Here is a 12,822-nt window from a genome sequence, read left to right as displayed (position 1 = left end):
GGCCAGGCTCTCTTGGTGCCTGTCCAGTGTGGGAAGGGGGCCCTGGTGAGGCCAAATCTACCAGGTGGGGAGATTCAGGCATCCCAGAAGCCTGCAAACAAGAACACTTCCCTTTTTTTGTTTCTTAGTTTTTCAAAAAAAATAACTGAAAGATCCCTCTACCACTCTATGGCGGAATCCATTAAGACAAGAGTAACTCTCTCCCTGGAGCTCTGGAGTGTACACACATCAAAAACAGGGCAGGAATTCCAGGGCTGCCTAGAGTTATATGGATTGGAAAGGCTCTTCCTCCAGAACCTTCCAAGCATCAGCGTTCCAGTTATCTGTGGGTATCCTGGCCTATGTGAATATGAGAAAAGGATATTGTAAAGTTTTTTTAAAAAGTTGTTGCCATATATAAGCACTGTCACCCAGAAACTTACTTCCATACCTAGTAGGGATAAGTACTTGTGCAAAAATATTTGGGTATCCTATCACCCTAAGCAATACTGAAAATTTGTTGCTCACAATTTGGAAATGTCTCCCTATGATGTAATTCCTGGTTTTGTTTTTTGTTGTGTGTGTTTGTTTGTTTGTTTTTGAGACAGAGTCTCACTGTGTCTCCAGGCTGGAGTGCAGTGGCATGATCTTGGCTCACTACAACCTCCACCTCCCAGGTTCAAGCAATTATCTTGCCTTGGCCTCCCAAGCAGCCAGGATTACAGGCGTGTGCCACCACACCTGGTTAATTTTTATATTTTTAGTAGAGACGGGGTATTGACATGTTGGCCAGGTTGGTCTCGAACTCTTGACCTCAAGTGATCCACCTCCCTCAGCCTCCCAAAGTGCTGTGATTACAAGGTGTGAGCCACCGCGCCTGGCCCCTATGAAATGATTCCTTAACTGAAAACAATGTGTTGGGCTGTTCGGATGCACATAAAAAACCATGGTTTATAAAAAGGGATATTTTTTTGGAGGCACTCATCTTCATTTTTAAAGGAACAAAAACAAAACATCTCTGCGGTCTGTAGATGGACTGTTGACTTCTGCTCTGAGGCGAGCATGAGAGAGGTGTTAATGGTGACCATCGTCAGGATCTGTTATGTCACTGAACGCTGGGTGGGTGTGTGATGCCACCACACCAGCCACTGTGAAAGGGAAATAGGGGATCTTTAGGGGAGCGTAAGTTAGAAGCCATGGCTTTGCATCTGACTTGTGGATAGACATCAGGAGGTAGGTATCTGTTTTATAAAGATTTGTCAGCTTGCATTTGTAAGTTGAAAGCTTGGATCCAAAATCCTGTTTGCATTGGTTGGCATGAAAGCAGTCTGTGGAAATTACTCAGGAGGAACCAGGAAAGCAAGGCAGAGTCATTGATCAACATTTATTAAATTTCCCCAATTTCTGCTGCAGTTCACAGTGGACTCTTATGCCAACTTGGGAAAATTAGCAAAGGCTTCTGCTTTTAAAAACCTTGAAAATGTGTCAAGCAAATAGCGCTTAGGGAATCCCTCTAATGAGAGGCAGCAGCCACCAGCCAGCTGAGGAATTAGCCTGGTCACCAAGAAGGGGCTAGCATATTTGTGTACATCCTGTCCAGGGTTCACGGAGAAAAGAACACCCAGGCTCTCTCCAGTATGTTGTGAATTATGGCTCCCAGAGAGGCAAGGCAAAGTGATCATAAACAGCAGCTACAGAAAAGGACACGCGATTGTGACTGGGGCTGTGTCGGATTCATACACACGACCACATTCCAAATTAGCCGGCTTCTCTCGGGGGAGAGATCCAGAGGCCATTGAAGACGGTTCAGCGAAGGTGCCCCTTTGTGAGCAGCGGCAATCAAACAGGCTAATGGGATACATGATTGCTGAAAAGGGGAAGGGAGAATGATGCGGCGGCCGGAGTAATGGTTTTGCATAAATCATAGTGCGGTATGCCTCAGCCACTTTTGGTCACATCCTTTCCAAGAGGTATTGCAGTCTTGGGAAAGGTTAGAGAAAAGAAATTGAATCACATGAGCTTCTGAGCAAAGAGAGACTCAGAACTTGGCTGTTCCACCTCGAGGGAGGCCCAAAGGTGCCTGGTGGAAAGAAGTGGGCTGAGGAGCTTGGGGTTACGGTGGGATGGAGAGGGCCACTTGCCCAATATTTCCAGATTTCCCCTCCACCATGGCAGTGATGACTTCCTCCAAGCTGCCATCACCCTCCTCCAGCTCCTGTGTATAAAAAGCACTGCCGCCTCCCTTCCCTCACACTCCTCTCCAAGGGCCGGAGGCAGCTTCACGCCCAGCCCCAGCAGCGTGGCCACCAGTGAAAGTGCCAGTTTCCCCACAACAGGCTTGCTTTTCACTACTGCTCCCAAGAACAGAATTGGGACCACCCACAGACCCCCCTGAATGCCCATGTGCATTGCATGCAAATCTGAGGATTTCTGGGGTCCCAGGAGAAGTAACCCTAGCCTCGTACACGTTGATGGGCATCTGAGTGGTCTAGGAGCTAGCTGGGTGTTGGCTTACACAGTTGCCACATTTGGCTGAAGGCTGCTAGGCTTAAACCATCAACAGAGATGAATGAGCCAGGCACACTGCTCCATAGAAGGGTGACCAGAGTGAATTGCAGACAGGCTGCCAGGAGTGAGGTGCCAGGGCCCAGATCTTTATGTGGAAATCTCGTTCCCTTTGCCTCCCAACCCCTCAAGACCTCACCTGTGCACACTTTCCTCTCTGTAGCCTGCCCTGACCTCTCTTCCAGGCAGAATCAGTTTCTCCCTCGCCTCTGATGTATGAAATATGGCTGGCCCCGTGCTGGTAGAATTGTTTGTGTGAGGCAGGCATGTTGATACAGTGGAAAGGTCCAGGCTTCAGGGATGCACAGCCCTGAGGTTCATTCCCAGCCTGCCCACTCGCCATTTGCAGAAGAGTGAACACACGTCCCAGCAGAGGTGCCTCTGCCCCCATCTGCCCGAGAGGTCCTGAGGGCAGGGGCCGCACTGTGGACGCACCTGCTGGAGTCTGCACTCAGTGAAATCATCGCAGGGAAAGGGTCTGTGAGAGTCCTTGGCATGAGTGCAGGTCTGCGCTGCTGTGCCTGGAGCCCCAGACCTGCTGCTGGCCACCTTCTGTAGCACCACAGTATGCCCGTCCCCGTCCCTTCCAGGGAGCCCCGACAGTCACTGTGTCCCTTTTCTTTCCGTTGTCAGTCTCACCTAGTCTGTTACCAGATTCTTTTCTTTCTCAATTTGAAAATGACTCCTTTCTATTGATTCCAAATGGCTAAGTCAGGGGACTCCAAGGTTTAAAGGTTTGTTGTCTAGTTTTTAAAAATACTTGTTATTTGAATTTGTCACCACAAACATATATTCCTTTTTAAATAACTTTTTTAGTTTAAGAAAGATTCGTTTTTAAAGAGTCTCCTAGGCTGGGCGTGGTAGTTCACACCTGTAATCCCAGCACTTTGGGAGGCCGAGGTGGGCGGATCACAAGGTCAAGAGTTCGAGACCAGCCTGGCCAACATGGTGAAACCCATCTCTACTAACAATACAAAAATTAGCTGGGTGTGGTGGCAGGTGCCTGGAGTCCCAGCTACTCAGGAGGCTGAGGCAGGAGAATCGCTTGATCCTGGGATGCGGAGGTTGCAGTGAGCTGAGATAGACCCCTGCATCCTAGCCTGGCGACAGAGCGAGACTCTGTCTCATAAATAAATAAATAGTCTCCTTTGTCCAAGAGTATCAGGATCTCTGCCCAGCTCCAGGCCAGGCCCTCACCCTATCCCATTGGGTGTGGCCCCTGCCCCTACCCTTCCACCCCACACCCTGCTGCTCCAGGCCCTCCTTGCTCTGTCGCCACCCTTTGGCTTGAGAACCTGTGTAGTTCTTCCTGTTTTCCTTCCACACCAAGTCCTCCCCTTCTCCATCCTCTCTAGCTTGGCTGACTCTTCCTTCCAGACTCACCTCAGATGTCTCCTCCACCAGGAAGCCTTCCCTGACTCCCTACCTGGCTGGGTCCCACTCCTCTGTGCCCCTTCTCTCCTGGCTTTATGTGAGGCTGCTGCCTCACTGACTGTACCCCTCCTGAGGGCAGCTGGGACCTTGGGGAGGTCGTCCAGTCAGGCACGGTAGGAGGGTGGCTTCATGGCTTGTGGTAGTGTACCTCGCTGGACCCTGCTTACGTGTGGCAGCGTGCATCCTCTGGCCCGTTGTCTGCTGGGCATATGTGACGCGCTTATCCTGTGCTCTGCATTGTGTGCAGAGGCTGTTCCCTCCCCACCTGTCACCTGTAGCTTGCCCACTCCCACCCATGGCATGCTGTGCCTCTTCACCTGCCTATCCATTTGTAAAAACACTCTTTTTCACTTAGAATCTTCGCCACACAGTCTGTGATATAATACAGGTAACTGCCTGTGTACTGCCTTTGAATCTGGCAGCACCTGCGTGGCCTCGTGGAGATGCTCAGGGAGACTGCACTTCATTTAGTTGGGATTCTGGGGCCACAGACTGGGACGCAGCTCTGAGATGGCCCCAGTTACTTGCAGAGCCACAGGGAGCTCAGTCAGGCAATTAAGGCCTAGGGCTTCCAGGGGCTTCTAGAGTCCCCTAACTTGATGGCAGAGCCTGCTGTGAGCTCAGTGGCATCAGGGAGAGAGACAGTTAGGAGTTCTTTAGGAGAAATATCCATAGGAAAACACAGCAACAGTTGAGATTGGCTGTCAGTCTTGTTAGGTGTGTTGGGAGTAACAGCCATTTGCATTATTAACTGAAAACAAATTGGCTAATGGTCTAAACACAGTTGTGCCCTTACCACTGCCCAAGTTAGACAAGAGATAAATGCAGCTGGAAATGAGAAGTAGAGTGAGAACCAGGGCACCGACAGGTCGGGTCGTGGAATGTCTATCACATGCTCACCACAGACAGCATCTCTTCCCAGGCTCTTACCAGCACAGTACGGAGCAGAGACCCGCCCTGATCCCTCCTCCGGTGGGAGGCCGGCTCTGAAGAGCAAGCTGTAACACTAGGGCCACTCTGAGGTCTTTTTTAACTTTATTTCTCAATCCAGGGTTTTTATCGATTTGTTTATTCTTGTGCAAGAACCTGAGTCGGTAGAAGGATAACTAAGCCTTGGTCCTGGAGTCAGATCGGAGCTGACAGATGAGTAGAAGGAGGCAGGCAGCGGGGTGGGCCACGGAGCAGGAGGCACCCTGAAGGCGTGCCGGGGGAGGGGGGAAGAGCTGGCCTGGAAATTAACAGGACTGTAGAACCTTGCAAGAGCAAAAGGAGAGAAAAACCATTCAATGCCAGAGGAGCGAGCTTGAGGAAAGGTAATAAGGAGTAGGACAAATGTAAGTCAATTCCAGGATTAGTGTCAGCCTGAGGCTCTGGGGAGCGGCCTCCAGAGATACTGACGGAGCAGGGAGAGCAGGGATTACACAAATAACCGATTAAAGAACATGATAGGGCAGGATAAAGAGCTCCTGTGTCAGCAGGGGGAAGGAGCAGTAAAACGCAGCCTGTCCTGAAAAGTCCTGTGCGTGGGCGTGGAAACAGAATATGGCTCTGGGTCATATTGCAAAAGAGAATGGCATATTTGCTGGGTTACGAGAAGCTTTAGTAGGGGGTGTGTTGAGGACCAGGACTGCACTCTCGGGTGTGCCCTGGCCCTGCAGAGCCTGACCTCACCTATCCCTGGGCGCGGAAGGAAAAGCACTCCTAAGGAAAGTGATCCACGAGTGGCCAACATGCCCAGGGCAGTGGTGTTACTGAAAAGCTGCAAGAATGTGGAGCTGATGGAGGAGTGGATTAATGGTTGTCACCTAGAGGATGATTCCCAGATTCACACGGCCTAGCCCAGGGCAGAGCTGATGGCCCAAGTAGTGTTCAGATCTCCGCATAAGGCCTTCCCCTAGGACCTAGCCCCTCCGGTTGTTGACTGGTAAGCCCTGCAGATGGACCCACAGAAGGAGATTTTATAAAAAAGGAAGGAAAGAAAGGAAAAGGAGGGAGACATAGGCTAAGTGGGGGCAGCTTCAGCTGTGAGGCAGTGAGGGCTCTGCAGGAAGCAAGGACCGGGTCTGAGACCCTGCCCGGTAAGGAGAGAAATCAGCTCCTTCTAAAAGAAAATGGCAGCTTCCAAAACAGAGTGGACACACCAGGAAGACACGGTCTCAGTCTTCACATGAGGAAATGTGAAGTGTAAAACAGTGGGCAATAAAGGAATTGAAGTGGGAATATGGAAAAGATAGTGATGCAGGGAGGTAAGCATGGAATTTACATTTTCAGTATAATTCTGCAGTTGATAACTACATTTGTCTCTGTGAACTTGATTCCATGGGAGAAGGGCGTGTGTATGCGTGTGCACACATGCTCGTGCTGTGCCAACGAGAGCCCCCACCCCACCCTTCTCTCCTGCACCCCTCAGCTCACACATGCATGTCAGGTCCCCCCTGAAGCACACTGTCTACTCCAGGTCAGGGCCATGGCTTACCCTTGCTTGTGGGGCGCTGAGCTCAGTGCTGTGCCCTGTCTGCACGGTGCTGGCACGGTGTTGGCACAGAGTTCATGGTGCTTCCAGGCTGACCTGCTGTCAGGTACGCAAACTTCTGTCAGCTCCTAGAGGGTGACTGTCGGCCGGGTGGCTGGCTTCTACACATTGGGGGCGTTTGTTCCAGGCTGGCTTGAGCCATATGAGGTTGAAGTCCACTCCCCAGCACAGCTGCCTTGGCAGGGTCTGTGCTCAACCATTGCAGGGCCAGGGAGAATTATGCATCAGGAACCAACCCAGGACAGGACACTGTCCCATTGCAGGGCACGCTCACACACCTTCACACTCACTCAGACTGGGGCCCTGCAGACGCACCCATGAACCTCATGTGCACAGCTTTGGGATGCGGGAGAAAACCAGAGTACCCAGAGACAACCCACACAGGCACGGGGAGAAGGCGCACATGCCACACAGGGTGGACGTTATCTGCGGACCTGCTTTCCACAACCTCACAGAATTGAACCACCACCACCACAGTCAACTCCTGTTGACTTTTAACCCAACTGCCAAATACAAAAATTAATTAAAAAGAAAAAAACCCGTTAGACAAAGGTTAGCAAAAACGGAATAATCCAATGTGAACATTTTGTAGGAATGCATGTCATGGTGTCTATAACTTCTCGGCCACTGGCCCATTTCCTTTCATCCTGACTGATCAAAATGTCTTTACAGCATGCTCGTTGCCATCAGGTGTCTGCACCGGGGCAGGCGTGGGCAGTGGGAAGGACTTCTGCTAACTCCCTCGTGGGAGCCCCCATGCTGGGCAGGGCAGGGTCCCGACTTGCGGCAGCTCCAGGGCCGCGTGCTGACCCTTCACTCATGGGCCTTTTCCTTTTCTCTCCCAGGTGTTCCACTGTGTCCACTTTGAGTGTCCAGAGCAGCAGAGCAGCCAGAAGGAGGAAAACAGCGAGGAATCGGGGACGGGGGACACCAGTCTGGCCGGTCAGCAGCTCGACTCCCATGCCCTGCGGGCGCCCAGTGGCAGCTCACTACCCTCCAGCCCAGGCTCCAACTCACGCTCCCCCAACCGGCAGCACCAATAAAGGAGGCAGCGGGCCTGGTGTGACTTGGTGGGCTTGGGCGACGGCAGGAAACAGTCTCCTCCCTGAACAGGGGTCTTTGTTGACTGCCCCCGCCCCTGCCCCTTTCCAGGGAGGAGCTGCAAACGCAGACACCGAACAGGTTTCCTCCCAAGGACAGAAAGGGGCTGCTTTGTTCTTCTCAATTTGTCCAAATCAGGCTGGTCTCGAGGGGGAGAAAATGGGTCTTCAATCTTCATCAAGTCCACCATTAACACCCTACCTCTCTAATCTAGCCCAGGCGCAGGGAACGGGAGGAAGTCATAGACAGGCCTGTGTTGGAATACAAAAATGGCACGCCAACACTCAGGCGGAGGAGAAAGCGTCAGGCCTTTGCTACCTGGAGGCACCCTTTAGGAACGGGCTTCCTTAGAGTGTTCATTCTGCTGGAAAACATTGCCCTGGCAACCAAATGATTTTGTTTTTCTCTTAGTTATTCTCCAGTCAGTGAGTCATACGTGCTCCAGAGCTATTTGAAATGCTCAAGCAGCAAATCACTAGTTTTAATCCCTTTGGATGCTGTAATTTTCCTTCCTTGGTTTTCAACGGTTCAGCTTGGGGGGACAGAGGCCCATCATGCATGTCTCCTAAATGAGACACGGATGTGGCTCATCCTGGCACTTGGGCCACAGAGGAAGTTCTGCAAATGCACACGAGCACATCAACCTGTAGACACTGGAGTTAATAGTCACTCGTGTGGCTGAGTTATTCACCTGTCATTCCTGACATGGATCCAGCCTTTAAGCTTGGGAGGCTGACAAGGAAATAGTTACTATATCTGCTGCTAATTCACTGTTCAGAAGTCCATGTAGATAAACATATACCAAGTTCTGGCATGGCCAAACCTGCCGGGGACTGCCATGGCTTAGCCGCCCCTCCAGTTGTGTTTAGCGGAGCATTGGAGAGGCAGCCACCTGCCCATCAGCGTTGGGAACGCAGAACTGGGACTCCGTGCTTCCCCCACACCGCAGTACTCAACTGGGGATTGAAAAATAGCAGTTCTAAGAAGCTTTTCTCCTAATCCTCATCGAAAGGACCTCATTTGATGATGGTGGTTTGATCTGGCTCCGTCTCTTACTTAGTGATTTCCATTCCAGTGCTGCCTGCCCTGGGTAACTGTGGACATCATTGCCTGTCCCTCTGCTGTCCCCAGAGCTCCTGCCTCTGTCGCCATCAGCATCAGCCTGGGAGTCTCCCCAGGACGGCACAGCATGGCACACAGGCAGCACCACGTCCCTGGGTCCTCGGCGCCAACCTGCAACCCTGATCAGAGGAGGGTGAGGGCGTGGGAGTTTCCTTTCAGTGTGTCAAAGACGTATCAGCTGCGCTCCAAAAAGAGCCAACAGGTCAGCCGCTTCCTCCTAGTTTAACTTGGTTTTGAGTTATTTGTCCATATGGAAATAGGGTAGCATCAAATTGCATGACTAAATTGGAAGACTGTCTTTCCGTGTGAACACAGGATAGCAGACATCAGAGGGCCACTGGGTCAGGGCGGACATGTTCCTGGGGAGGAGCCAGGCCCCGCAGCTCTCCATCCTCCTCAGTGGCTCCAGCTGCAGGGCTGAGCTGCTTCCTATCCCCTCAACTCTGCTCTCTGCCACTCCCTGTTGTGTGGGTGAGCGGAACACCCCTGGGGCGCCAGGCATTTCCTGATGGGAGGAGGCTCCTGTAAGGAACGTGGGCGCCCGCTCCCAGTGGGGGCGCTGGCTCTGTCAGCCCCCAGCCCCAGGTTGCCAGTTAGCCAGGGAGCTCCTGCGCACTCAGCACTTCCTTCCCCAGTGTGTTTTCTACCCAGAGGGGGACAGAGGAGCCAGATCAGTCATATCAAGGGCAGAGTTCAAACATTTTGAGAGAACCATTCACGTGCTTCTTTTTAAACATGGGCATCGCCTGTCCAGAGGCCCCGGCCTGGAGCAGCATGCTGCTGACCTTGGGAAGAGACGCGGGGCTGGTGGGGGAGCTGGAGGGGCTACCCAGCCCTGCATCTGCAACCCTCCAGTCCCCTGCCCACGGAGCACGCAGAGCCCTCCTGTGCTCCGGGAACTAGACAGCAGCTTGGCAGCTCAGCCTCGCGTCGGCAAAGGAATACGCTTCAAAGCCTCGGCCCTAGACCCACATCTGCAGCTCCCTGGCCTGTGGCAGCTCTTTCCTTTGGGGCATGCCCTTCTGATCTCTGTCCTTCCTGCTTCCAGCACTTTAAAGATGCCCCTTATCATCAGATAAAGAGAAGTCAGGGGAAGATGCGGCAGCACTAACAGCTGATGTCACTGGTGAGGACTGAGGGCAAAGTCTCATTCCCCCACAGCCGCGCTGCCAGCTCACCTCCCCTCACTTTGCTGGGAGCCTGCCCTGGACTCCGGAAGGACACCAGGCTGGGTCCACCTCCTTTCCCAGGCTGGAGGCGTACTGCCCTTCCCCAAGGGGTCTTCTGAATGGGGCAGGCTCTTTTCGTGTGTCCAGCTGGGTCTGGAGGCCAAGTCAAGGTGTGTCACACCACACACCAGGGCAAGACCCTCATCTCCAGGGAACAGGGACAAGTGAGCAGCTACCAGAAAGTCCCCAGGCAGCCTGGAGTTCCCCAGAGCCTGGCTGGTCCTACAGAGCACTTCTCCCCTAGGCCACCTGGACCAAAGCGACCTAAAAGTTTGAAGCTAAAAGCAAGTGCTGATGATGGGATGGGCTGGCACGTGGCTGGGAGGGTTCCTGGGCACCACAGAGCCCTCAGCCCAGCAGAGAGTAGAGGCTGAGTCCGTGGGAAGCGGGACTTGTGAAGAAGGAGACATGGCCAAGCCCCTGATTGGGGAGACAGGCTCCCCCATGCCCGGGCCAGCCCCAGAGGCAACAAGCCAACATGAGGAGGGGTGGCAGGTGAGGCTGACGGGGGTGCCTGTGGCCCGGGCCTATGAGGGCAGTGGTCTTCAGTAACCAACAGAAAGGGCACAAGGGCGTGACGGTCACCACCACCCAGGCAAAGAAACGGGAGGTGGCCAGCACCCCCACCCTTCACTTTCCATCATGGTTTTTTTTTTTTTTTTTTTTGAGGGTAGAAAGGCAACTTCATTGGAGCTTTTGGGGGAAAAAGCCTTCAAAGTCACCTTCCAGCAGCTCTGGGGAGGGTCATTTGGGGTGGACTGAGAGTGTCGGGCGGGTAGGGCGTGTGCCACGCAGCAGCTGTGTCCCTGCAGCCAGCACCCAGCAGGGCAGTGTCACAGGAGCCGCTGCAACCACTTTGGACTTGAAGCAGCTATGAACAGCCCCCGCCCCCCGTCTCTCCCTCACACACAGACACACGTTTTACCATTTTCTCAGTGTTCTTTCTGCTTTCATTCTTTTGATTTTAGTTAGAAGCGTGAGCCATGATGGATGTGGGACTCTTCTCAATTGCTCTTTAAATTGTCACTTTTTAAACCTTATTAAATGAAGTGTCGATTCCTGACAAATACATTAAAAGTGCTTTATTCCTAGAAGAGTTGGAAAAAGAAATTATTTTCAGCAAGGGTAGGATGTGTTTGTTAGACTGATTCCTTGGCAAAAAAGGAGAAAAAAAGCTTTTGAATTGTGCAAAAAATTGCCCAGTAGTTATGCTGTCGCCCCAGTTGTCAAACTGCTGTGCAGACGGCTCCAGCCCAGTCAACTTCACCTTCTTTTTAATTTAGAAGATAACAAAATTGTAATCACTTATCCTTTCCAGAGCCAAGGGGGAAAGGAAGGTATAATCTACAATAAAACGCGAGCGTTCTGTGCACTGAGGCCACTTGGTAATAAAGAGACAGAGCGTTCCCCTCACAGACTTCAATTAAGAACCTCCCTTTGGACAGGGAAGAAAGGTGTCAAAAGAGGAAAAGAAAATTAAATTTGCCTCCTTCCAGGAGTTTTTCCTCATTAGAGCTTGCTTGTCAGTGTTATTATTTTAATCTTGCCTTCTGTGTGGTGACCAGCTCCTCCGAGCGATGCCCAGGTCGGGCGCGGGCCGGGCAGGGCAGGTCTGCAGCGATGCCACGGCAGAGGTGGGCATGCTCCATTTATTTTGGCAACTGCAGCCATTGATTCTGCATGTTTATCCTGACAATAGCCCCAGCAGGAGTTCAGTTAGGAATGTAAAATGCAGTTCATGGTTCTGTGCCACCATGGCTTTTATTATTATAATATTAAATTAGAAGTTGTCCCAGTGCCTGGTGTTTGCTCAGTTTCCGGAAGAGAGGGAAGGGAAAGGTTTAAAGGACATGCAGGACAACTGGAATGCCCCATCTCTCTCGCTGACACGGACCCAGTCATACCTGAGGCTGGACGGGATCTGGAGGCCCTGGTCATTTGCAGAGTGAATGGTGAAGGAAGCGGGCAGAAAAGGTTTGCTTGGAGGAAAGACCAGTTGCAGAGAGGCAAGGCAGAGAGAGAAGGGGTGGAGGCAGCAGGCCTTTCTTTGTGGTAGGTCTCTGGCTTCCAGTAGGGAGGAGGGAGGAGGCTATGCCCTTCCTGGCTCTTGGCTACACCACTGAGGACGCCCTGAGGGACAGCATGCTTACCCAGCCTTTGCACAGTGCCCGGCCTCAGGCTTCCACGGGCCTCCAGCTAGGACTTTCTGCTGGACTCATGCAGAGGCAGGGAACAGGTGCACGGAAGAGACCCCCCACACCCTCTCCAACACACCCTTGTTTGAAAATCACTGTTCTCTTTACTCACTTTAAAAAGTGTACAGGGAACACCTGTTCCTGGCATAATGCTCCAACCTCGCAGAAGGGGCCAGGTGCCCCTCATCTGGCTCTGGCTGCTTCCGACCTGGGCCCACGTCATCCTTCACTTCCTCTGTGACCGACCACCACTGGTCACGGTGCTCCCTGGCCCAGCCTCCAACTCACCCAGCACCCTGGCCTCTCCCACGCCAGTCTGCTGCGCCCAGCGGCCGTCCTGCCCCATTGGCTTAGTGTCTTCTTTTTTTTAAAGAACGGAAATATTCCCCAAGAGGCCTCATGGCCTAAAGACTCACAATTATCCACCTGTAATTTATGATAAATGTCTGGGAGCATTTACCATTTGCATCGTGAGTATTTATAGCCCTGAGTGGGGAGGGTGGAGGAGGCCCCGCAGCCAGGGACCACACACCTGTCCCCACTAGTGTCCCCTGCTTGACAGAGCCCCCTCAGCCTCCTCAAGGCTGTCACTGCAGCTCTGACAGCTGAGAAGTGCCACCTTTGAAAGCCAGCAAACAGTCGCCTGCTAGGGGGAAGGCACTGA

General features: G+C 52.4%; 1 protein-coding gene across 1 annotated transcript in view; it reads left to right on the top strand.

Moving 5' to 3' along the window:
* The window catches only part of BTBD9 (BTB domain containing 9), a 492,311-nt gene extending 482,458 nt beyond the window's left edge, over positions 1–9,853 (top strand). Inside the window, 1 exon segment of the mRNA XM_017870154.1 lies at positions 7,357–9,853. Coding sequence (XP_017725643.1) covers positions 7,357–7,554 — 198 coding nt within the window. The 3' untranslated portion in view covers positions 7,555–9,853.
* Positions 9,854–12,822: the final 2,969 nt, after the last annotated feature.

The sequence above is a fragment of the Rhinopithecus bieti genome, unplaced genomic scaffold, assembly GCF_001698545.2.
Source record: "Rhinopithecus bieti isolate Rb0 unplaced genomic scaffold, ASM169854v2 scaffold_4553, whole genome shotgun sequence".
Taxonomy (NCBI): Eukaryota; Metazoa; Chordata; class Mammalia; order Primates; family Cercopithecidae; genus Rhinopithecus; species Rhinopithecus bieti.
The sequence above is the reverse complement of the archived record's forward strand: the minus strand, read 5'-3'. Positions and strand labels throughout refer to the sequence as shown.